This window comes from Bombus pyrosoma, linkage group LG15, assembly GCF_014825855.1.
Source record: "Bombus pyrosoma isolate SC7728 linkage group LG15, ASM1482585v1, whole genome shotgun sequence".
Classification (NCBI taxonomy): Eukaryota; Metazoa; Arthropoda; class Insecta; order Hymenoptera; family Apidae; genus Bombus; species Bombus pyrosoma.
In genome coordinates this window covers 10,459,073-10,485,984 of record NC_057784.1, presented here as the reverse complement: position 1 = coordinate 10,485,984, position 26,912 = coordinate 10,459,073, and the positions used below count along the sequence as shown (strand labels likewise).

The 26,912-nt window shown below is 41.4% G+C and overlaps 1 protein-coding gene across 1 annotated transcript; it reads left to right on the top strand.

The window, feature by feature from the left end:
* Positions 1–781: 781 nt before the first annotated feature.
* LOC122575588 (protein TANC2) lies at positions 782–26,816 on the top strand. Its single transcript, XM_043744699.1, has 16 exons — positions 782–2,310; positions 17,916–18,280; positions 18,690–18,810; positions 18,976–19,119; positions 19,232–19,372; positions 19,989–20,618; positions 20,707–21,038; positions 21,134–21,412; positions 21,541–21,984; positions 22,099–22,305; positions 22,760–23,026; positions 23,118–23,413; positions 23,548–23,996; positions 24,137–24,438; positions 24,710–25,129; positions 25,376–26,816. Exons 1-16 carry the CDS (start codon positions 2,247–2,249, stop codon positions 25,676–25,678), a joined length of 4,764 nt encoding a protein of 1,587 aa, XP_043600634.1. The 5' UTR covers positions 782–2,246; the 3' UTR covers positions 25,679–26,816.
* The last annotated feature ends 96 nt before the right edge of the window (positions 26,817–26,912 follow it).

Genomic DNA, 26,912 nt, shown 5'->3' with positions numbered 1-26,912 from the left:
CTATTTATTTCCATTCATGTGTGTGTCTAGCTGGTATTATTCCTTCGCGTTTTGCATCGAGTACACTAACATAGAAATGGCACTAATATTGTAGTAATATATTTATTAAAACAGTTGGAAGATTGTTTTTCGCGCTGCACTGATTCTTCTGTATCCAATCTTTGTGTATATACCTACAATTTCTTTTTTATGATTGTCTTAAAGACTATCTACGAAATATAAGAAAATCAATATTCCACTAGTTTGTATATTCGTTCGGGAACAAGTTATATAGGTTCGTTTAAAACCAATCAGACCTAAGTAAGTCTCCTTTAGCTGAGGAATAGTTGGACCAAAAAAGTGAATTAACGTGGGTTAAACTGAGACATGGATCAAATAACACCAACTGTCTCGTAACTGTCCGACGTGCATAGATTACTGATCTTTAGGTGTCCTGGTTTTCGATGCGTACCGTGCAAGGACTTCGAGGGACTTTGCAATCTTTGCATACACGTGCTAGATCTGAATGCGTTCACGCCTGCTGGATAAACGAGCGGCCGCGGCCGTGTCAACTTCTCGGCATTGGACGGTTGAACAACAGTAGCATTCCCTGCAGCGTGCTATTACCACTCGATACTAGCCGTAACTTTGTTTTATTAAATAAACCAGTGGTTGCGCAATCGTCTTGCGTGCGCGCTTTCTGCGCCGTGAATTCGAGCCGAGTGATCGAGCTTCGGGAAAAGAACGGCAGCAACGCAGTTTTCTTGCCGTGTTAGATGTTTAATGATACAAAGTGCGAAGTATGAACTCGTTTTGAATCAGTTTGTAGAGTTGCACCATCAAATTTTAAGAAAGGAAACGCATAAACTGTCTTCTCGTTCGACAAGAAACAATGCAAAGAACGAAGTACATCCTTTTACTTTTAAGAAAATACTTTTGATCGATCTTCGAGAATTGAATTTGCTTTGAGCCAATCTGCATTGCATAATTAACACTTTCTATATTCGATGGTTATGTTACTTCAGTCGGATGATTCAGCTTCAGGAAAAGAACTGCTGAAACATAGTTTGTCTACCGTGTTCGATGTTTGATGATATAAAGTATGAAATAGCTCTGTTAAATCTCCGGGATTCAATCTCTGTATGTAAAATTAATATTCGCTCGACTGGTTATAATATAATATTTAAATTACGTGAGCAAGTTTCATGAATACGACGGTACAAAGAATCTTTGTTGGACTTTTAGAGATAAAATTTATTTTGCATTAACTTGTATTGTATCGCGCAATTAAGTATCTAGATATTAAGAAGTGTGATTTTCGGAATGTATACTTGGATATGGAAATTTCTCTTACAACGAAAAGACTTCGAAAGACAGCGAAAAAAAAGTATAAACAGAAAAATTCTGAACGGTCCTAAAGAAACATCGTCTTATGCAACGACAGGAAGAGGCACGATCTTGTCCTTGACCAAACGGAGCCTCGAAACCATTCTCATCTCCCGCAGACTCCGATAGCCCTATTTGAATCGACCTATATGTTCAGTGGCACAATTAAAATTCCCCCCAAAGTAAAAAAGGAGCAGACCCAAAAGAAAAACGTAGACCAAGAAGAAAAAGATCGTGTGGAGCTACGGGAGCGCAGGCTGGCCTGCTTGAAGAAGCAGAAGACTCGATAGAATTGAAGGAAACGCGCATGCGCGCACGCTAAGATCAGACACCGGAGCAGCTCGATGGAAGAACGACCGTGAGGATCGGGACAAGTCGTCGGGTATAACCAGCGTCTATCCAGTCAAGCCAGTCGACCGGTCGACCAATCAGCCAATCAGGCGTCATGCGAGTCGACCGGCGCTCGAGGTGGAGTGCTCGTGTCTACTAGTCGATGCTCGACCAGCGTTCTCGGAGCATGTACTCGCGTTAATAACGTTTGTCCTCGAGCGTTTTCCAGTACGTTTGTTGCTTTGGCGTGGTCGCGCGGGAACTGTTTCAGTCACAGTGCGTTAATCGATCGTATTAAATAACAAATAAAATGAGAAATTCGTGTCAAGGAAAAGAACATCCTTGTGATCCGTCGTTTCTCTCGATTGAGGAATCTTCAAAGAATTGCTGAAGGAATAGCCAGTCGTGTATAATTGTTAGCATTAGTATTTCGAGAATTCTCGTTCTGGTGTCGAGGAACGAATCGAGTGACTGTGTTTGTGACTTTACGATGAAAGAAACGAGTCTACCAGTGGATTAAGGCGCCCCATAAACCCGCTCGAAGCAACACCATGGCGCCCCCAGACAGGCACAGATCACCGAGACCAGGCTCGGGACTCAGCCTCTCCGTGCTCGGTGAGTTTGCACCCGAGATTCTTCAGTTTCTCTATTCCTCGTTGATTCGCTCCGTGGTTCTTTGGAAGCTATTGGTAGCAACCTTTCACAAAGGCGTCGGCCCTGGTTCCCAGGACTTTTCAAGCGAGACCTGGAATCGATGGGAGAAACGATTCGTCCGTGGAATAAGTATCTAAAGACGTTTCACGAGAGATCGGCCGTAGATGAAGCTGTGTTCAACAAAGTGTCGCTGATTTGATCTAGAAACGGTCTCGGGTTTACCGCTAACTGCAAACAAGGGATTACAGTTTCCCGAAGTTAACGGGAAATAGGATAAGCTTCTTACGCTCTGTTCGGGATAATTTTGTAATCATTGACCAGTAAAATCCAATAAGTTTTTAAGTAAGCTTTACACTTTGAAGCTTTCGTACATAAGATTGTTTCATTAACGATTTTTCTAGTAAAATGCTGTGATTATTCGATAAGTATACAAATAGTTTTCTTTTCTTTTCTTATAAATTTCGATGTAAAAATACCAATACTCTATGTGATTTTTATAATATCTTCGCCGGAAAAAAGTTACGTACAAAGATGTGTAAATAAAAGGAAGAATAATCATGTATAATTACAAGAAATATAAAAATAAAATTGCACATACTTAAGTTAAGAGACATACATTATACATACATAGATGTATCTTCTTCGCTTAAATTTCTACGTTCAAGCTAAAAATGAGGATTCGCAAACCAACAGCGGACCCGTATAAGGAATTAACGTGCGATTACAAGGCAAGAAGCCGAGCTGGCGTTAACGATTAGAGCAGGTGTAGGACTTTTTATTTTACCAACGTACACGCACCCTTATCTTCTATACGATCGTCTGCAGACGACGTGAAATTAACCATCGAGCGAATCGCGACGCCACGAAGCGAGCTTTACGTGCGTCCTTGATTTCTCGATGTTAGACTAAGTGCTTCGCGACACGAAAACTTCGTTAACGCGCGGGATGGTTTTAATTAGAGTGGAATGCAACCAGATTCGTGGGATTCGCGAAGAATGCCGACACTGACGAGCTCGAATGGCGCTTAGATTGCGCGCCTCTTATTATCGAGGACATGATTGCGGTCTCCGTGAGTTTCTTTAAATCACCCGTTACAAGGTCGCCATTAGCGTGTCTCGCATTTCTGATAATCCTTCTTGGAGTGTTTTCAGCTAATCTCACGACTTTTTTATGTTCTTTCTTTGATTTGTGCCTTTTCTCCTTTTGTTTCTCTTTCGAGCGAGTTTAGAACGGACGAAGATTCTGAATTCGCCAGCGTGTAACACGAAATAAAGGAGAGTCTACGTCGCTCGTAATGAAGGGTTGCCAGGAACAGCTCGACTTCCAGCGAGATCACTGTAATTTTTTCGTCCGAAGGCTCGAAACCGACGCGATACAATTTTTTTCTCAGACGCCTTGATGTTTTTGAATTCGTTGAATCTTCCGTATGACTAAAGGGAAAACTATGTATCTACAGAATCAAAGACATACAGATTTATTTTTTCCAATGACTAAAGTTTCGCTTAGAAGCTTTTCCCTTGAAATTTCTCTTGGAAAACCTTGACGATTTTCGCTATTTTCTGCATCAATAACAGAACTTTTTTTTCCTCTAAATCGATGATTGCTATTCATCGATCACGGTGCATCCTCGTTACGTCATAATGTACACCGCCTCAGGGACGTTATCGTTGGTGCATCGCGATAAATGACTCATTGGTCGCATCAGTCGCCGAGAAGATGTTAACATTATCCCTGGACGGTCACCGTCTTCTGCGAACGGAAAACTGGTCGCGTAGACGAGCGATGGAGTAGTCGCGCTTCTGCAACGGAGTGGAACCGGCCACTTCCGTTTTCGGTACGCGCGTCCGACTGGTTCCCAGGAAACTTATTATTTCGAAAAAGGGGCAACCGACCGACGTTGCTTGCCATCAGCTCGGTCAACAGCCACCTGTTGCACCCAATTAAATGGCGTAATTGACGCTTGCTTTTTGGAGCGTGACAGAACGCTCACGTTTCTACGGACAGTCTGTTATTATTTTCATTTACCGATTGACTTTTCGCTTTTCTTTCTTTACTCCTCGCGCCTTCGTTTTGATTTTTCCTCCTTTCCTTTTCACTTTTATTCTTGATTCTTTGTACTTGGCTCATTCTACCTCTAAATTTATATAAAAATAGAACAGTTGAATTTTGATATTTAAAAAAGAACGCCTAATGATAAGATAAAAAGAACTTAATTTCCTGAACCTATTATTTTCGTACAAAAAAAAAATTGGAAAATGATTTCTCTGACTATTCTGCCATTTTTAGTGACATCGTTCATATTTCACTTTATTCTTATATTTACACAGGTGGGATAATATAGATGTATGATCAACAGTAGAATTTAATTAACGTGTTCAACTATTGAAATTTTACATATGAATGACACCATTTTGAAAACCATAAAAGAAAATGCTAGATTAATTTAAGTTGATTGAAAATTCTCTGTTAATCTGCTTAATTTTCCTAGGACGGTAAGGTATCTACACCTGGAAGGTTTACTTTCTTCCTAACATATTTGTACAGTGTATTTTATTACTTTCGAATCTCTAAGATTCAATTTCGTTCGCTTTTATTTATCTTATACTTTATCGTCCCACAAAAAGCAAACATACACTATCGTCAATTTTCTGCTAAGTGAAACGATTTTCCAGCCCTTGCTGTTTTGTACTTTCTCGTTGCTCAGTTCGACTGAAAATCGTAATGGTGTAAGCGAATATTTTAAGAATCTCAAATCATTTATTTCCCTTCATCGCTCCTTTAGTTTCTTAATTAAGCTGTAACCTTATTCCCTGCCACGATACGTTTTCACACGGCTTTTAGAAATATAATCAACTCTTTCTAACGATAAACGGTAAATAGTGCGTTATGAAAATTGGCAGTGGACTGACTTAGATCGCTATGATTTTCAGCTTTTTAATTCTGTGTTGTTTCACGTGGTAATTAACAATGTAGTCTGTCTATGTTGACAAGAACGTGAAGAAAATTGTAAAGAGAGAAAGAATTACGTCTTCGATATCGATCCCTTGGACAGGCGTTGAGTCGTCGACTGACAATTGACCTCATACGGTGTTGCATTTGCAATGGACGCGTTCGTGGTTGCACGTCATCGACAGGAACTACCAGCTTCATTGAAAATACACACCGTACGGTACTGGTCGATCCGGTGCCAGTCGATGAATCAGACTTCACGCGACACTGTTCGTCACGCGTCTCTTTCGATCGAAAAAGAATTCCATCGCGTGTGTGAAATTCACGCGTGCCGTCTTGTGTAACAATAAACTTTGAACGAGACGCGACGAACCTCCTCCATCTTTATTTCAAACGTCTTTACCCCATTCCACCTCATTTGCATAACCAAGATCCAAGTCAAAATTTTCTACTCTTTTTTACGTTAGGTATAAAATGAATCGTTATAAATTGATACTTTAATGAACACAAGAATAGAAGTGGAACTAAGGCTCATCTAAAAGTGTTTTAATGTGTATGAAATACTTGAGTTTGGATAATTTGAATGTTTCCCATTAATTGAATATTGCATTCCTATATCAAGTACTTGATTCCAGATATGTTATATATTTTTGTATCGTTAAATTTCTCATATATGATCAAACATATATAGTCTAACAATAATTATAGTTGACACGAAATCGACTACTAATCGACGTGAATAAGCAGACAAATGTCAAAAGCCTTAGGATTCATTCAGATAAATCGTTGTCCAACATAGAAAACCTGTCGTTTCAGTTAAAACGCTTTTCGCCCCGAGATTTATGTTGCAATCGATGAAACGAGACAGCGTGCGACAGATTGCAAACCGGGTAAAGCCGGCATGCACAAATTAAATCATTCGCTTGATTCTTTCTCCAGTCAGCTTGTCCTGTCCTTTACCCCTCGCCATTTGTAGCGGCCATTCTTTCGCTCGAGGCTGCTTAACCGCGAACAAGATCCAGTTTCCGCGACTTCCTGTTCCACGTATTCGTATATTCTCTTCCCTCTTTCGTTTCTCCAACGACCACGATCGTCGTCGTTTAATTGGCCGCGTAGATTATGAATGAATCCTACTATACGGAAACGTTGATCGTATTTCGTAAGGTGTTCTCTTTTTTCTGTTTCTACGTTTCTCTTTCTAAAGTTTCATCGATTGACGAGTTGAAACATGTTCGACGTGTTTCACAAAGATTACGCAACCGTCACGGGCATTTGGAAGTTCGATTCCGGCCAATGATCACAGGTCCCACGCGATTTCAACCGCGATACCGACACTTCGCGCCCGTTATTATAGGTCGCCGTTATCTTTCTATGAATCTCGATAAGTTACGACCGATAAACCCAGCCGGTTACAGAGAACGAGTCGCGCAAATCGCCTTCAAACGATAATTGCACCCCCGCTTTCCTCTCTTTCGACGAAATCCTACTCTACTCGACGTTATCCAACTCTTTCCTGAAATTTGTGGAGAAATTTTGATGTCTGATAAAGATTTAAAGATTCTCGGAGAATTTGGAAATTTGCAAAACTCGACAAAGATCTAGAGGTTCTTAAAGAGTTGTAGAAGGCTTTAGAATCCTAGATCTTTCGTAGCAAGACCGTAAGTTACAAATTTCTGCCTTTTTTCTCGCTGCAACTTTAGAACGCAAAAAATGAGGCCCATGGGAAAAAGATGAATTCGGAAGGTAAACAAGTAAAAATTGTTTTCCTTTCATTCCAATCTCGAAAGATAAAAATAGGACACTTTTGAAGTGATATAAAAACTTTAAATGTCCATGCCGATGAAACTGGTTTAATTTTAAACCTGTGGCTCAGACGAGGATCCAATGATCGCGGATTAGTGAGGTCGCGGCGATTCATCGCGTTGCCAGACGCCGAGAGGCCAACGGACTTCCTACTCGGCTACATCGGCTGTTAACTTGGCAGGTTTCTGAGAATGGACGTCCCAGACGCGACTGGTAGGACTGGTGTGTCCGCTCTCGACCCTTCGCCTCTATTCTTGCCCCATCACCAGCCAGACAGAGACCCATGAGCTCGCATATACACACGTTTGGTATCCTATGCCTCCGAACAGGTCAGGGAAAGGCTGTAAAGCACGGCAGAGTATGACACTTTCCAGCAGCGGCTGCTATTGTTGGTAGATATATTTTCTGGACGACGCGACGGGGAATGCACCGACTGCCCGGACAACGGGTCTCGAAGGACGTGTTCGTTCGACTGAATCGATTAAAGGCAAATAAAGTCGTAGTCGAAAAGAAAGATTTCTGCGACGCAGATGGTGCAAGATCTTTGGAATATTAGGGTCTGCCGGGGAAAACAATTGAATGTCAAGGAAATTGGGGAAAGTGATAAAAGTTAATTGAAGTGAAAAGTTCAGTGGAGAAAAGAATTAAATAAAGAGAGAAACGAAGGAAGAGATAAAAATATATTATAAAGATTAGGGTGGTGGAGAGGAATTTATGACATGGAGGATGGTATTCGATTGGGGATAGAATTTAATGGAAGAAGATAATTTATTTCGCGCAAGGAGAAATTAAATATTCAAAAAGCGTTATAGGGTTTTAATTATCGGAATTTTTCTAGTTATTGCTGTGTATTAATTTAGGGACAGATATTTAGATAGCTGAACATTGTCCTAAATATTACAGTGCGAACTTAATGCGCAAACTGATACTTCTTTAACTCAGTTTGAGTCACCGACCCAGTCATATTTTTCTATGGTTAATAAATTTCTTAAATTCGAACACTGACTATGAAATCCTGAACAAAAGATTATAAGACATAATAATTAAAAAACGCAAGAAGCGATTCAAGAATAATCGTGCTTATTTTCGGGATCATTAAATTTCCCAAATTTATTTGACTAAGATTCCTCAAATTTCGTCAGTGAAACGAAGCATTAAAAGCTTCATTCTCAAGTAACTTTCATATTCAGAAATCATTCCCAGACGGCATACAACCAAGATCCCGAGCCAGTCAATATATTCGAAATTGGTAACAACCGAACGACAGGGACTAACAATCACGCAGAAAGATCGTGAAAGGAAAAAACCAATTTTCCGTACGTTACCTCTTTTCTTTTCTGGTTCACGAAACACGCGTGGGATTGCGATGGAATAAAATTCTCATTAACTCGGAGCGAGAACGAACAGGAGTTTTCGGATGCACGAGAAAGTGAGTCACAGCTGACGGTTCTGAGATCAGCGCTGTTTCGAGGTCAGGATACGCGTGTTTAAAATGCATCGTGCGCCTTACTCCATCCTTTCTTCCCGCAATCGTTTCTTTCTGCTTTCGTTCGTACGTAAGAAGGAGAGGAAAGAAAAAAAGGGTTTGACGAGTCCTCTCGCGTGTCCGTTCTTCTTTGATCGTGTTGCTTCGAAGAAGACGGGTTCACGGCGCTACTCTCGACGCTTTTGTGCGATGCGAGCCTCCTCCTCGAAGTGCAGGATACGAACGCTTACGGTCACGCAGCGGGATACACACAGGTGCGTGTGTTTCGCAAGCACCCATTCGTAAAGCCCAAGATCTATCGGCAAATTAAGCTAAGTTACGATAAGCAAAGCTAAGTTTGAAAACATTTGCTTCGATGCATCTATACTGAAACGTTTCCATCGCTCCTGATTAAAAATACGCGATGCCTTGCTTAGTATAGCTTAATTTGACTTGCTGATAGATCTCCGGCTTAATCCACCCAAAATTCAAGCTTTTACGATTCCATCGAGACGAGTAGATTTTCGAAACATGGAGTCAGCCATGAATACAAAAGATAGGTGACTCGAACAAGTAAATTGTTTTGAGATTTTTCTCAGAGATAGAGTTAAGGTGAAAGGGTATTAGATATTTTTAATTATTGATAGATTATTTCAATAAAAATACAAATTCAAGAATGACATTTTATTTGCAATTTACCTAAGGATTAATCGATATTTTTCTTTGCCAAACATCGACATTTAACGTTACATAATTTTGGTATCATTCTATGTACCTGATCTAACTGTACAATTAATTTACTATACAGTTACCTGCAGCAAAGTAAAAATAGATCATTTCGGAGCGAACAGATAAAGCGTGACTAGTAAACGAGGGAGATTGAATAATCTAACAAGTTCAATGCGAGTCGATACCCTCGTCTGCAAAGATCGAACGGTGAAACAGAGTGCTCTAACGAGCGATTGCTTCTTTATTACTTCTTTTCTGAAAGATAGATCGGTTAATTCCAAAGGGGGCAGGCGCTGTCCAGACAAAATCGAGAGAAGTTCCGTGGCGACGAGTCTTTTCTTAGCTCGTCTCCATAGTTAATTCCATCCACTGATAGACGTACGTTCTTATCAGTATCTTTGACCGACGACTGGCGGGTCTGTACGGTCCAGCTAATCAACTAAATACCACAAACAGGCTACATCAGGGAAATTAGAACCTCCCATTCATATACTGTATGGGAACTTAAATTTAACACTTCCGGAGTTGCCGATGTAATATTACGTTTTCTTTTTCAGATATGATTAGTTATGGTTGTGTTGTTCATGTTCGTAAAGATGCGTCATAGAGACCGTAAAAAAAGTCATAAAAATCTTTGCGTCTATTCAGTACATACATATACATTAAGCCAGGTTGATACGTATCGATAAATGTACGTACCGTTTTCAGTTTCAACAGCAACAATTTTTTAAAAATTCTGCCGAATAATTTTTTGATAAACTCGCTTCACATTTTCTGCGATTCTTTCTTCGACTTATGTTTCAATGTGTTTCATATGTGTTCTGCAAGATATAGGCCAGGACTCCATTTATCGCAGTACTATTCAGCGAATTAATGTCCGAAGAATTAGATTCCATCCTATGTAACAACATCTAGAAGCAGTCTGCACGTTCATATCGAATTGACGTTACAAGATCAATGACGTACTTGATCTAACACTTTTGCCCAACGAATATATTCAATCTTGCTCGATTTTATCTCGCAACTAGCTCTAAATTATCAAAAAGAAAGAAAAAGAAATTCGAGCAATGAAACTATTAGAAGAATTAAACGATAGGTCGAAGTGTGCCGAGAACAATGAATCCCATAGCGTTCGATCACTGTCATCCTCCTCGTGTCCGGAGATGAAATTACGATGATCGTCGATGAATAGTCGCGAGCAACAAAACCAACGAAACGTTCAGTTACGCGCGATTGAATCGAGAGCTCTCTCTTGCGGCTTCCACGCATCGAACCTCTTTAACCGTAGAATGTACATATGTATAAACACAAGCGGTTTCCATGTACGCGACCGACTAAAAAGAAATCGACATCCAAGTAGACTTTTAATCGCGATCGCGATTAAACTCTGAACAATCTCTTGCAACGGTTCTGTTACGCGCTCGTTTAATTAGACGCGCACTATTTCTGTAGCATAATCGACGCTATGAATTCCAAAGCTGCGCAAGTTCACTAATCGATATTTCGCGAAAATCATTTCTTATTTATCTTCTTTAATTCGTTGTTATACTGCGAACATATATGGAAATTCATATTTTTACGAATTTCATTAGAAATATGGAATCTCTTTTATCTGGTAAATATTATGATAGATGCTATACTTTATATACGATCTATTATGTATTTTTGCACTTGGAATTTTCCCATAAATGCGTTAAAATCTGAAGTTTATTCATTGTTAATCTTGTTTATTTTTTCTTATGACGAAATTGCAATTCCTTCTCGTAAATAATTTTTATGACACTCTTCGAAACGCATATACCAGTGAGAGAGAAACGACCGAACTTTATTACTTAACACAATAGATTGTTTAAAAATGCAAACGCTAAAAAGCGAGAAGAGCACGGTCAAGGGATGAGATTTCTGTATTATTTTAAACGTTATTAGATAGCTAAATAGTCTAAGCAAGCTGAAAACAATTATATCGGTCGTAATCTAGCGTTAAAAATGGAATCGTGCTGTTTTGAAATTCGTGGCTTCAATTTTCTGTACGAGTCCGGGTTGGAGAAATGTTTCTCGAAGCGGACATAAACTCGGCCGGTTTTTAGATTTTAATCCGGGAAACGGTCCACCACGATAAACGACAGATAACCCATGGCGGTAGAGAAGTTTTCCCCGCTCGTCTACGATTTAATCTGTCGAGGTAGAGTAGCGCTTATCTATCGGCCGTTATCGCGCGGCCCAGAGCCTGAACCTTATCTCGTGGAAACGGACAGGTAAACTCGTGCTCCACACAGCGTTGCCCGTGAGAGAGCGACGATTAGAAACCGGAGTCAAGAAACTTGGCTGAGAGGCACGAGAATTGTCTGACTTGATTTTGAGTACGGTATTAGGTTATGACTAGATTAGATATTTATGCGTTTAGATATGCAACATTTGAAAGTGTGCGAATGGCCAGAATGCATGTAATACGCGATAATATACGTAGTATTTAAAGTAAAGGCCTTGCCTTACTATAATATTTGGCGAATGAAATAAATTTCTATTTAGGTTCGACTTTTTTTACGAACTTATAAAGTTTCTATTAAAAATGTATAAATTGCTCGGTTTGATTACTCTGGTAGTTGTTGCGGTATTGAAACGGAGCTACATGTATAGAAGCTTGAACTCTCATCGAGCAATGCGGTGTATGAAATATTACATGTAAATATTCAATAGTGCTTGTCACGCGAACGTAAGATAAATTTATCATAGTGTTATAAACGGTTTAAAGACGTCAAAACAAGCCTCGATCATTTGCTTACCAACGAATCGTCCGTGCAATTAAAGGATGATCGAGCAATTAAAGTTAGAAAAGAACAGGTCGTAACTACACGCTTTCCACACAATGTAAACCGCGATTAACATATCTAATAGAGTCGCGGTTTCGACACTCATTGGCCACGGTGCAACGACACTTTGCATTATTAATCGCACTCGCGTCGTTTGGAACACATTGCATGCTCGTCACAGGAGAATTATCGAGGCCTCTTCACCACGATTCTATATACCAGAGTGAACTTTTCATGGAGAACGGTGCAACGATGGGATTCTATTGGAAGGATGCAGTTGAAAATGTCTCGTTTCTTTTAGTGGAACAGAGATACACGAGAGTAAAACCAAAGATGATCTCGAAATTTAAATCGGTGGACAAATAACGTGAGTGTATCTTTGTTGGAAGAAAATATCTCGTGCCACTTTTCTACAGATTTCCTCGGTCGCAAATATTACAGTATAGTATCTGTAATAGCACCGAATTTAGTTTTACATTTTCTATCTTCAAAAGAAAGATGCAAATTACACGGTACATCAGTCTCCATGGCTAATTGATTTCCAGATAAATTACAGTGTTCGAATCCGTGTCGATTCTTCTTCTTTCAGTTAGGTCCGCGTTAATCGAGCAAACCCTACTTTCCCGGTTTTCCAATTAGCCCGTTGCAGTGGTGGTTCTTTTTACTCTACATTCCCTGACGAAGAAGTCGAGCGATCGATATTCCAGGAATTCCTTTTAGCATCCAATCTGAATCTCGTGAAAGTCGCTTGTTTTTAATCGTTTCGACGTCTTTCCTCGTCTCGACCGATTTTATCCCAATTCGTTCTTCTTTTTCTGCTCGTACCACGAACCAGAGGCATGATCGAGGCGTCACACGGTGCACCGTTTGTCATTTCGTAGCCTCCCGGTATAGCGGAAGGCGTCGCGTCGCGTCGATGTAAATACTGCAGCCGTAGGCGAGACTTGGTAGGGTAACTTTCTCTCATTCTTCAGGGTACAAAATAACGATTATTGCGCGTGACTCGTCGAAACCAAAACGGTCACATGTACTCTCTCTGCGTTATCTTTTTCCCTTTTTCCTCGGCCTCTTCTTTCGCTACTCGTTCTTGCGAGACCAGACTCTACACGCGGCCGTTCCTTTTCATCGATCGCGACAGCCTTAAGATTCATTTAACTTTAATTAAAGCGTGTTATGAAACGTTTTACAAGAAAATATTGCGTAACGCTTAAAAAAAAATTCTTCCCATAAATATAATTCTACGGCAATTTTGTTTTCACGATTAAGTGTACCTTCGATATTATCAAAATATCGATGGTAAACCTGTCTGGAACCTGTGAAGGAACTTGGTGTCAGAACGAGAACGAAAGCGGCGTAAATGAAAAACGGTGTTTCCCCGGCCAGTATGTCGATTCGGGTCAGCCAGTCGGCGACGGGGTACCAATTTACGAGGACGCAGCATGGCCCAGGAGCAAGAGAGCGCAACGGAGAACGGAAACAGCGACTGGGGAGACCAGGACAGGTGGCCCCTGGTGCGGACGTCGCGTCGTTCTGCTCCGTTCCCTCGGTTCGTGAGCGGGCTTTAATCGCGCTCGTTCTCGCTCTGTTGCTCGGCTACGTCGCATTTTATCACTGTCCCGCTGATACTATTCGAACACCAACGTATCAACGAAGCCAGAAAGAGAGGAAGAGCTTGGTTCGTAGACAGAGGGGAAGGTAGAACGGGAACAGGCTGGATTTAACGATTTGCGATGATTCCAGTGGAAGAATCAATCGAGAACGGGCCTAAATATCACGGACGTATTCTATATTTATTCGTTTGTGCAGAAGTTTTCTCTTCTCTTCCCTTCTTAACGATGAACGGTTCTATCGAATTACTTTGAGCCACGAAGCTCTTTCGGTCAAAGTTGTCAAAGTCCAAAAAGAATTGCTCGATATACTTTAATATATTATTTGATAATATTGCAGAAAGACGAATGGCAAGAAACCATCATTCTCAATTACTTATTTATTAAGATAAGAATTAGTACTCTTAGATCGTAAGTCATTTGATCATTTAACTTGGAAAAGACAAGGACGCAATCGATTGGAACCTCTATGACGAAACAGCACCGACGTACCGATACTTGACAGATAATTTGAGAAATACCTGCTTTACCTCTAACCGTGCTACCCAGTATCTATAACACCATGAATCGTTTTTTCGATTCTATTTGCCGCTATAAAATCGAAACGCAAAAGTACGACGCTGCGACTGGTTTGGCACTGCAGAGTTCGCCAAAGGGTGAGGAATGCGGAACCGTTTGCCGATATCGACACGCGTCAATGGCTGCATGCGTAACCACACTGTAACTAAACGATTAAAATTCGATTGAAAAGAATCGTAAGAAATAAAACGACGTTAGACTTCCACGATCGAAGATCCGTGTATGTACGGTTCCCTGGTTGCTGTCGATAAGAAATCAGGTCATTTTCCACGAAAGCGTCGACGATGCGGCATCGTAATTCTCGCGGTTCGCGGAATAATTGGAGAAAGTTGAAAAGCGGCTGGAGGCCTGCCCTATGATCCTGCAAGAGAAAAATTCGAATACTAGAAAAAAGAAAAAGAAAAAAACAAGAAGCATTCACAAAGCTCCGAGAGAACTCCTACTCGATCGAGCCTTTTGATGTTTCGAAGAACCGTCACGGTCTAGGAAACGTGGGAATAATAGATGCCGGATTTATACGGGTCGCGGCGCACCGAGTTCTCTCCTATATTCAACCACGATGCTCGTTCTCACCTTGTTAGATTGAGCGGGTGCAGGGGCGAGTAAAAAATCGGCGAGCCGAAGAAGACCATTAAATTACAATACAAAATGTCAGCAAGTGAAACGTGTCTAGATCGTGACTATCGTCGCTAAACGGAAAAAAAACATGGGCTTAATATACCCGAGAGCGCCTCCGTCGATCGAGTTTCTTCTTGTAGCACCGACAAAAACTGCTGTTCTCGCTTAATCCGCGATAGCAGAAGCGAATGGAAAAAAAGGAACACGGAACGAATCTGTGTCGTTCGTCTCGTAAACGTCCAGGAAAAACGTGCTTAGTCGTCCTTGTTCGACTAATCGACGTGTCTTCGTTGGAGAAAAAAGTCGCTAGGATGTTTTATTTATCGACTTGTTTTAGATCGGTACACAAAATCGTTGTGAGATATACTGTTCATAAAGAAGAAACGACTGACTTCAAATCAGTTTATTTATCAAAACAACATGATACGGATAATAGTAAATTTTAAGGTAAATTAAAAATTAGCGTTTGTAACGTCATTTTTCCTGCTTTTCAATTTATGGAGTTAGCTATATACAAATGCGTAAATATCCGCAGTTTATATATAAATTTCAAATAACGTAACGTGGTATATTATTAAGAAAGTGTATTGAATCACCTGCAAATTATCGATTAAATGTATAATATTTCAAATAAACCGAGTGGTGTTAAAGCGAAGTTTAATATGCGCCAATCTAATGGGTATAACTTGTACGTCAAGACAGCCAGCGCAATTAACGAGACACTAGATCACCATTAATTAAATATACATAGCCAGAAACGGAGAAGAAATTGCCAGACGGAAGAAAGGAAAAAGTGTACATCTTATGGACGTTTCCTCGACCTTCGACTTCTCCTCGGCTCTTGGAACTCCTCTCTTTCTGTCTATAAATCTCGCGAGAACTGCCGATGCGGAGAGGATGGAAACTGGATATACACGCGGCGGAAACGCGTGAGTCAGTGATGCCTCCGGAGAAAACGACATCGTTGTACGAGTTTACCGTGGAAGCGACTGTGCGACCCTCTCTCTCTCTCTCTCTTTCTCTCTCTCTTTCTCTTTCTGCGTCTCTCCTGGGTGCGTTGACCCAGCTTACGGTAACCCAGGCGGTGTGTTGCACCTGCCTCGACGTGGACTTACCGGGATAAAGGGTCGTGCGACCCGAATTACTTCCTTCTTTCAACGTTCGCCGCGTCATTCCATCCGTGTAACCCGCGAAATCACGCTTCGACTCGAGCTACTCGGTCAGCTGCCAGAGGTTGCCTTTAGGTTGGCAAGAGGTTGTCCTGGATTACGGTATATGTGAATGAACCGTCGTACCACCAACATGACTGGGGAAACGTCGTTTATAGGTTTGGTTCTCTTAGGAGAGACTTTAACGAGCGGTGGAATCTGTAGACAGCCACCAGTTGCTGTTTCTCCATAACATGTTCTTTTGATATTGGTACCGTGACATTTTCAATAGTTCTCAAAAGAACTCTATTAACTCTTTCCAAGTAACAAGTAGGTTCCTGTAATATGTAGCGAGCGAAGTTCGCTCAGGCGCTAAAAGGTCATAGGACAAGAGGTTAAGCAAAAAATCTTCATGTTTCTCGGAACATAGACCATTGTGCCATTTAATGGACCTAGATTCGTTGCATTCTCGCCCCTAGCTGTTCAATTACACAGAGTGATCGCAACGGTACCGCCCACGTCTTAACTGCCTCAACTGCTCACCATGATCGTATTAATCTACAATTTGCATAGCTTGACCGGTTCAACGCATCCTGGGTTTTCTACCTCTTCTTCGTGAACGTCGAACCGCTTCTAACATCCTTATGGTCATCTTGATACTCCTGATAGTAAGGATATAGTAAGATCGTAAATCAAAGGATTAGGAAGACACACCGATTGATTTACGGTAGCTGTAAAAAATAGCAAAAATTTTGTTTCAATATACATATTAGAAAGAAAGAGACAATTTTAAATTAACGCTGTATAGTCTCGCGAATCAAATCGAATTCTTATGCTTCGAATTACTGTCTCGATTCTTCAAGTACAAAAACATTAACGCTCGATCAATCTTACAATCTCGCTATAACTCTTGCGCTAAGAGTACCAACGGGCCGATCGAGAAGAACAAACATCGATACGAACATAAACATAATTTTGCCTGTCGTGGAAAGGATCCATTGGAACCATTAACCTGGCGCTGCCATAAATTTCATGGTATATGACGTACGGTACAAGGTACGGCACACGAGCCAATGCTACATGGAATCGATCGAAGATCAGGAATAGAAGCGCCAGCAGGTTCCGCGTGTGCTTCGTGTACACACGCAGCAAGGATGAAAAAGACGAAGGAGAGGGCACACGAGGAGGTCTTCTTCTCTTGACCTCACTTTCTAGAATCCTTTAAGTATATGGCGCCTTCCCGGCCACGGCTCGTTTATCCATTATCGATGAACGAACCGCACCGCTTCCCTGACACACGACGTGTCTCTACTAACCGAGATACCGGTATGCCCTGTGCAGATTCTTCGTGACAGATGGTCTCTCTGGCTGTCAAACTCGCGAACTCGTTGTTAAGTGGAACATCGATCTGCGTCTCACAAGGAAGTCGCGGCCTCTTCGACGTACCGTTTTTTCCCGTTTCGCTTCCCCTTCCTCCCATTCTTGAACCACGCGCGAAAATGGTTAGCAAGCGTTTTTACTGTTATTACAGTTCTTCTTAGGGAACGTCTGCGTCTTCTTGGGGGCAACGTTTCACTCCCAGGATCATATCGTAGACGATAACGTGAGAATTTAGATTTGATGGAGATAGGATACAGTTTGCTTTCCGGTTACACGGTTTGTTGTTGATTTTAGAGTTCTAGATTCCATCTACCGTTAAAGCAATAATAACGTATGATTGTTTCGATATTATTTATACTATAATAAAATTTCATCCCTTATAAAATTGATTCGATTTCTTTGGATATGTATAGTAATGCACATATAACATATTTAGTAGTAATGTACGCGCTGTACCAAATGAACAAATTTCTTACAGATCTGGCCCAGATCCGAGCGCTGGTGGAGTCCACGGGCATGTTAGGTGGATCAACCTGTCCATCCTGCGAGATGCCATTCGACAAAGGGAAGAAACGTCGATTGATCGATTCTTGCGGTCACGAACGTTGCTATTCCTGCTTGTTTCGCAGCGAAGCTTGTCCACTTTGCCTTCGAGCCGATTTCAACGACGACGACGAGGGACCCTTCAGGGAGGGGTTTACCGGCTTCTCGGGACCCATGTCCATCCTCGCGCCCACGGATGGCTGGATCGATGAGTCATCAACGGTGAACTCTCTCTGTGGTAGCCCCAGACCTCGTACGAAAGTCACCACGAGAGCCAATCTTCCTTCAAGAGTCATGCACGTAAGCATATTGTCATCGTCCCCTTGGAATCGAGTCGAGTAACACTTTCTTACGCGGATCCTCGATTCCTTGAAACATACCTCTCTACCATTGGAATGTCTAGGTCATTTGCTCGCTATTGTTCGATGTTGTTCCCTCTGGTTGATTGTATTCGCGTAAATTCTAGAAAGAAACGACGTCGATTAGAATGTTGTTTAGAAACTATCTTCTTCCAATACGCAAGTTCTCTGACAAGTTTTTAACGAATGGATCGTTCGTTTCATAGCTGTAGAAAAATTTATGTATAGTCACAAAATGTGAAACGTTCGGTATTCAGAAAAAATTGGAATTAGAACTCTAGTTTTGGATTGGTCGAAAAAAAAGTGTGAAGATTAATTAGTGGTTCTTTTGTTTGGTTCGTTTTGTTCAGCAAGAAGAGAGAGATGAAGGTGTCTCTTCTATGGCGATGGCTAAGGGTTTGAAGAACAAGCCGCCGGCACTTCCAGAGTCTTCATCGCAAGGTCGACAGAAGCTTCAGATGATGACGCAGAGTATGTAGATCAATATATATTGTGAATGAATATTAATGCACATTAAAGTATATTACGTTCTGATTTCTTCGATTTCTTTCAAGGAACAAAACCAACAGAATTTTTCAATCCAGTCGGTCTAATAAATCGATAAACACAAGATATAGTGAAAAATCTTCATTACAGGTTGTCCAACCCCACCAAATCAAAGGAAGAGGTTCTTTCTAAACCCAAAGGTCCTTAGGAGCTCGTTCGTTCCCCAAAGATCATCCAGACGAGGAACATCGTCGCCAGAACCAGTCGCAAACGACAATCCTTCCGCCTTGTCAGGTAACATTCGACTTTAAATCATACTTAACAACTTCTAATAAAATAGATAACCGTGTAACACAATAGGGAGGAAGCTTCCTTTATTATTAATGATAAACCAACATGGGTGTAGCTTGGATGGCCTCTTCTTGGGAGGGGAAGTCTCGATGGCCGGGTGTAGTGCTGGGGAAAATCAAATCGTTGTGGAGCAACAGTCAAGGGACGGCAAACGATGGGCTGAACCAGCTCATCGACCCAAGGATCAAAGTCACAGGCAGGGAGAATGCTTTAGAAACCGAGTGTGCATCTTCTCGCGCGTTTAGGATCGATGAAACGTATATGCACAGGCTGCTCGATTGACACTCGTTTCACTATCCAGTAATTTCTTGGTACCCACTGGCACTTTCCTATCCTCCCTCACACTTCCGGTAGAACACTAGCAGAGTTTGAAGCATGCACGAAACGTCGATTTAGTTCGACAACATCGCGTGGTGTGTTTGTAGCACGAATTGCTCCCCTTTCAGATTGGACACGTTTAGTGTGACAAAAACAGAAAAAAAGTAAACAAAATCTTCGCAGAGGAGTTGTCGAGACTTTTAATTTTTAATGGGTGTGACATAGATTAAATTATCGATACATATAATTAGACATAATTAAACCATTCAAAGAACTTATTATTTATTTTTATTATTTACCATCACCAATTTGACCTGCGTCACACTAATTGAGAATTAACTGCGATAAAATTCAATATGGGGATGAAACCAGTATCTAGTGGATTCTGCATCTTGAAAACACGTGTTCCCATGTGGTTTTTATTTATGCATTGTTCTTCCTACTCAACCATCATCCACTCCATCTAACAACCAAATGTTTCTTTCTTTCCTCAGACGATGAAGGAGGTTGCGTGAAACCGTTGTCCTCCAAGACGAGGAAGTCATCCCAATCGGACCTCCACATGAGGCTAGGTCTCCTTCTTGGCTCAAATCACACTCGAGCAAGCAGCAGTGTAGACACAACAGATCTACCTGGCGTTTCGAATCGTTCCAGTACAGGTGCATGCCAATCCAGGGTCCCTATTCAGGGTCATGATAGTTCAGCAGCTTCGTTTAGCAGTCTGACCAGCTTCGAAACTCAAACTCTAGCCTCTACGAATACGAGTCCAGTCTCTACTTTGACTGGAACGTCCAGCGAAGCTGAAGCTGCTGCAGCCTTGAGGTGTCCAATTAAGCCTAAGACAAAGGTCAAAGGGAAGAGTAAGTCCAGAGACTGTGACAGTGCTGGAAGCTTGGCTTCCATTTCTACGTCGATTTCTGCATCTACGTCTATGTCGATGTCCATGTCCGTCTCCGTTTCGGGCTTGTCAAATGGCAGCTCAAGCCCCCTTACCCCTAGAAGACATTCCGTGAACGCCTCGCAACCTGGCCAGAGTGATGAACTTGGCCAATTTAAGAATAGACGTTCCTGCGCCAGGAGATCGGCCAGGGCTGGGAATATTAAGGGCGCCGTCGACACGAAATGTAAGTTTTTGAAGCAGAGACAAGAATAAATTCTTTGAACGAGCTTCGAATAAAACTTGGAAGTAAAACAAAGTTATTTCTTTTTTAGTACGCTTCATACAACACCACGCAACGCAGTTGACGCTGAAGCCCTTATTCTTCGAAGTACCTCTATTAGAAGCTGATCCACTGTTCACCGGTCGCCAATGGCTACTGCAGGAACTAGAATCGGTGGTAAACGGGTCCAGTCCTGGAGTTTTAATTTCTGGATCCCCTGGAACGGGAAAGACTGCGCTGGTTTTACAATTGGTGGAGCATAGCTGCTTTGGAAGGAGACGCGAGCAGCCTCTTCCCTCGGATATCAGCGAAAAAGCCGATGAAAAAGAGAGAATTGGATGTACCTCAACTTTACATGCTAGTATTCGTTATACTAATGAGAAGGTACATGAAAATGTGTAATTTCCTTTCTCTTTGTGGATAGCAAACGAACAATTGGTAGAACTCGATAAATAATTGGTAAAAATTCTGTTCTTCAGGTTCGAGAATTAGCGTCACACGTAGTAGCGTATCACTTCTGTCAAGCGGATAATAACAGTACCTGTTTGGTACCAGACCTGATCCATTCTTTGGCTGCACAATTATGCCAAGCTCCTCAACTCATATCCTATAGGGAGTATTTGCTCTCCGAACCCCATATACAGGGGTCTTTGTCACAAAGGGAGTGCACTGTCGATCCAGATCTCGCTCTGTCAAGGGGTATTATCGAACCTTTGTCGACGTTGAAGAAAACTAATAGACTGCCTGACACCAATATGGTAAGTAAAAGACTTTTTTAATGAGAATAGTTGTAGAACAGTTTTAATCGCAAAGCGATGTATGTTTCCTTTGATGAAAAAGAAGATAGTATTTTTAACATGTAAAAAGTATGACGTTGTGTTATCAGGTGATATTAATCGACGCCGTGTGCGAAGCAGAATACCACAGACCAGACCGAGGTGACACAATAGCGTCTTTTCTAACGAGGCACGCTCCTAATTTTCCTAGCTGGTTAAAAATCGTCTGCACAGTAAGAACGCAACTACTTGAATGCGCCAAACAGCTACCTTACACCAGAGTGTCTCTAGACAGAGGTGCCAATGATAATACCGGAAGCAACGTAACCAGGGATCTATCCGACTATATTGGATATAGATTAGCTCAAAGTCCTGCGATTCAGACGAACGTCACAGCATCGGTGAATGGAAAAGCAGAATCGTCGTGCAGCGCGAATCAAACGAGATTTGCCTCTCATCTGCTCGCGTTAGCCAGAGGCAGCTTTCTCTTCGCGAAACTGACGCTCGATCTTATCGAGAGTGGTCACTTAGTGGCAAAGTCTGCCAGCTACAAGGTGAATAGAATCTTATCTGCCGATGTATCTCAATTTTGTCTTCTTTTTTTCTTTTTTTCTTTTTTTATTGATCAAAAACAACATTGGAACATAAGTTTGGAATTTGTGTTTCAGGTACTGCCAGTTTCTTTAGCGCAGATTTTCCAGCTACACTTCAACCTCAGGTTCCCTACAGCGACATCTTTTGACAAGGTTCAACCTCTATTAGGCGTCTGTTTGGCTGCTTTATATCCTCTGACTTTACCAGAAATCTTCTACTCGGTGAACTCTCTGAACACGAACCACTTCGTTTCATGGGAGGATTTTCTGCAGAGATTCAAAGTAAGTTTCTCTTATAAACGAGATAAATTTTGTAACAACCGAAGAATGAATTCTATAATAAAATTATTCGTCATTTGCTGTTGCTGCCTTTGAACGGACCACGTAAGTCTCTTCTTCGTCATAACGAGACAAATCTCTTATAATATACTCTTTGTATACTTGTGCAATTACTTTTTGCTATGTCGCAAAGGATATATTATATGAATTAAATATCTTTCTAAATAATCAACCGATCAACTTTCAACCAGAGTACCTTGATATCTTTTTGTAAAGAATGGAAAGATACGTTAAGTAGTGCATAAAATAATCATATCGAACGTTGACCGTCACTGTTTTGTAAGAATTATTTAATTGTACGGGAGAATGTTTATTCTCTACAACGATCCAATCCTCTCTTACTGAATCGCAACCCGCCCATTCGTTATACGACAACCTCTCCATCTCTTGCTATCAGATGCTCTCTGGATTCCTCGTGAAACGTCTGGACAACACCTACATGTTCTTCCATCCGTCGTTCAGAGAATGGTTGATGAGAAGGGATGAGGGCGAATCGACCAAGTTCCTCTGTGATCTGAGGCTCGGCCATGCAGCCATTGCATACAGGTTGTCCCGCCTTCAGGCACCGCTAGACGGTGATAAAGCCCTCGAATTAGGTCATCACATACTCAAGGCGCACGTTTACAGAGGCGTTGCTCCGTGTTGGCCTTCGCGCGATCTACAGGTAACCACCTGTTTCCACATTTGCATTTGTTACAACGATCCGTTACGATAGAATCGATTAAGAAATCTGCCATTTTTGTACCTTTGATTAGGCCATCTGGCTAGCATCGTCCACGGAATGCGTCTCTTCGGCGTTGTGTACGCTGAGGAATATTTACAGCCCGAACGTTAAGGTGTCGAGGTTGCTTTTGCTGGCAGGAGCATCTCCGAATCATGTCACCGAATACCTGGGCAACGCTCCAGCCCTTTGCATGTACGCCCATGAGGGTTCAGTGGAAATGGTTTCTTTGCTGTTGGAGTTTGGAGCTGATGTTGAATTAACAAATAGCCAGGGCTGCACGGCACTCTCGTTGGCCGCTGCTCGTGGTCATTGCGATGTTGTCAGAAGGTAAGCTAAGTGCGAATAATTTAGCACAATTTTCGATCGCGTACGGGATGGTACGAATGTAATGATAGTTATACAAAAATTCATACTAAAAATCCGTATAGAGCGTACAATAAAAGATCCAAACCCTGATTTAGGTTAGCCGCTGCTGGAGCTTCGCTAGGCCACACAGACATGGCAGGACAGTGTCCTTTGGTTCACGCAGCGAGATACGGAAGATTATCAGTGGTTGGCTATCTCTTAGCCTGCGATTGGGTAATTCCAACCAACGTAAGCGAAATCGAAGGATCGCAAGAAATAGGCAGAGAGGAAGCTGCTCAACAAGCTGTGGTTGCCGCAGCGGCTCAAGGCCACGAGTCCATCGTCGAATATTTATTAGACATGGCCGAAGTGATCGTGGATCGGCCTGACACTTTGATAGGAGAGACTGCTTTAACTATTGCTGCTGCAAATGGTTCTACCATTACTGTATCGGCGTTACTGGCTCGAGGTGCAAGTCCAACTGCTGTGAACGCGAAGGGATTGTCTCCTCTGATGCTGGCTGCGAGAGAAGGACACTGGGGTACAGCTGAGAGACTTCTGCAAGGTTAATATTAAAAATTATTCTTAATTCCGTTATGTTTTTCTTCAGCCATATTCGACTCGATTGAATTTGTGTAACATCGAAGGATATAATAGCGCGGGGAAGTTTCTAGGCAGGAAATAATTTTGATGATACGATTACAGGGACGCTCTCAAGTAGCACCGATGCCATTCTGGATGATGCAGCATCTCTTCTGGACCAACGGGATCCAGCTGGTCGCACCGCGTTAATGTTAGCTGCCTCGGAAGGTCACACAAATTTAATCGAATTATTTTTGGACAAGGGTTCCGTGTTAGAAAGCAGAGATAAGGAAGGTCTGACTGCTCTCTGCTGGGCTTGCGTAAGAGGAAGGCTAGCTGCTGTACAGAATCTGATTGATCATGGCGCTGATGTGAACACTAATGATAATACTGGGAGAACTCCTCTGGACTTGGCTGCTTTCCAGGTAAGATTATTTCACATTTATCTGTTATCTACGTTTATACATTTGTGGGCATGGTATTTCAAAGTGTATAGATATTGAAAACGTTGCACGGATAATACGTAATATACGCAAAATATCGAATGAAAAGAATTTGAAGGAAAATGGAATATCGAAAAAAGGAGACGTAAAATTTGTTAAACTGCCGATCTATTAGCTGTATTGCGATTTATTATTATCGGATAGGGATTTGAAATCTCACAATTCCGTAATGTCGCGGTCAATATTTTCCCAGGGCAATCCAAAGCTCGTGCAATTGTTGCTCGAGAAAGGAGCAGCGGTCGAGCACGTCGATCTACACGGAATGCGACCTTTGGACCGAGCGATCGGATGTCGAAACATACCGGTGGTGCAGTGTTTCCTCCGCCGTGGGGCAAAATTAGGCCCCGCCACTTGGGCAATGGCCGCTGGAAAACCCGACGTCCTATTAATTTTATTGAACAAACTTCTCGAGGATGGAAACGTGCTGTATCGAAAGAATAGATTGAAAGAAGCGTCGCACAGATACGCGTACGCTCTTCGAAAGTTCCCAGCATCGCCGGAAGAGGACTGCCAGGGGCAGGAGCAGGGTCACATGATGCTGCAACTGCAGACGTTTGCGCAACTTCGGCTGAATTTCTTGCTCAATCTCAGTCGATGCAAGCGCAAGATGAATGTGAGTGGTTACGTATATTGAACGAACTAGGTTTCCTAATACTTTCATTCATAGTACAGCTGAGCTATTTATAGATATACGCATAATATTACTCAACTTTATTTCCCTTTTTTTCCTATCGTAACAAAGCAGCTTTTGAATGGATTCGTTCCAAGATTATATGTAGAGTAGAATTTTTAGAGAATTATTTAGAGAATAGAGTTAAGTAATTTATTTTCAAATTGTTTTCGTCCTTTATCCAAACAGGAATATGCGGAAGCAATCGAGCTCGCTGACGAAGCTCTGAAAGTTCGCCCAGTATCATACGAAGCATTCTACGCGAGAGCAAAGGCACGAGTCGATTCAGACCTCTTGGAAGACGCATTATCGGACGTTCAAGAGGCACTACAGATTGCACCGCCACAAAATCGACAGGATAGACGCGTCCTTGTGGCTCTGAGAGAAGAAATCGTCTCCAGATTAGACGGGGTAGGGACCAGCAAAGGATCGATTGATTCTGCCAACAGATCTCGTCTTCGAGCTTCGGTCGACACACTCACAGAGTTGTAATATTATTGTTTCTGTCGTAAAAGACTTCCGGTTTGTTAAAAAAAAAATGCTCCTTTAGTGAGGAGAATGACTATAGTGCAAACTCAAGAAGCTTTGCATGCGTATTTAAGTTACGAACTGATCTTTCCTCAGCTGAACTTGCGATTCCTCGAAGATTTTTCAAACGAAAGATATACGATGACCATTGTGGTTTAAGATTTGTTCTTGAAATGTTCGAAAGCAAGTCGAAGTAAGTAAAAAGTATTTAAAGTATTTAAGTTATGAGTTGATATTTTCTGAAGTAAACTCGCGATTCCTCCAGAATTTCTTTAACGAAAAATATATACGACGACTGTCGTAACTTAAGATTTGCTTTCGAAATGTTTGCAAGCAATTCGAAATAAATAAAGTATCTCGTTTTCTTCGTCTTTTTTTTTAATTTATACGACTTGTTGCGTACGTTATACGTATTCAAAGAAATATTCCTCCGCCTTGCGTTTTCTTGGTTAATCTCGAAAATCAGCAAGGATTTACAAGCTCTTCGTCTTTATTCTCTGTGCAATTGTATTGCATGACCGTGTTAGGGTTTTTATACGATGTTCAATTCGATTTTGAACCGAATACAGAGTTTAATATATATATTATATATACACATTTTTCTATATATATATAGTAAATATATATATAAATATTTGTATTATATTACGCATATGAGAAATTGGTTTTTAGTGTCGTTGTAATTTAAATCAAAGTTATTTAATTATTTCCTCCTCTCTGTTTCTTTCAGTATTTTCTTTTTAATATACTATATCAGAAAGTATACGTAAACGGAAAAAAAGAAATGCGCCCATGAAAGAGAATTCTCATATTCCAGCGTTTTAAATATGTTACACAGCCATTAAATTCAAAATGGCTATTTTTTTCCACGCGTACGAAACGCAACGATCTCGCTGATGTATTTATAATGCACTCGCTTGCCAAGCATTTAATTTACACGTATTCCTCTGTAACCGGTTATAATCCAAACGAAAGATCGATAGTGTCCGAATTTATATTAGACGAAGTCTGCAACAATGTTGCACAGACTCAAAACTACGATATTGTTCGTCTCCGTCTTGGAGCACAGAGGTTCGAAATAAACCAACTTTTTATTGAAAAACACTCGTTCGTTATTTCCTCCCTCTCGTACGTCGATAAGACAGCAGCGTTGTTTGGGTCAACCAAACTTCGACATCTTAATACTCAAACTCGAATC

Excerpts from the sequence above, each read along its gene's own strand:
- LOC122575588 (XM_043744699.1), top strand. The coding sequence starts at position 2,247 with ATGGCGCCCCCAGACAGGCACAGATCACCGAGACCAGGCTCGGGACTC. Across the intron at positions 2,311-17,915 it reads ACTCAGCCTCTCCGTGCTCG|ATCTGGCCCAGATCCGAGCG; the intron begins GTGAGTTTGCAC and ends AATTTCTTACAG. Across the intron at positions 23,027-23,117 it reads GGCCTTCGCGCGATCTACAG|GCCATCTGGCTAGCATCGTC; the intron begins GTAACCACCTGT and ends ACCTTTGATTAG.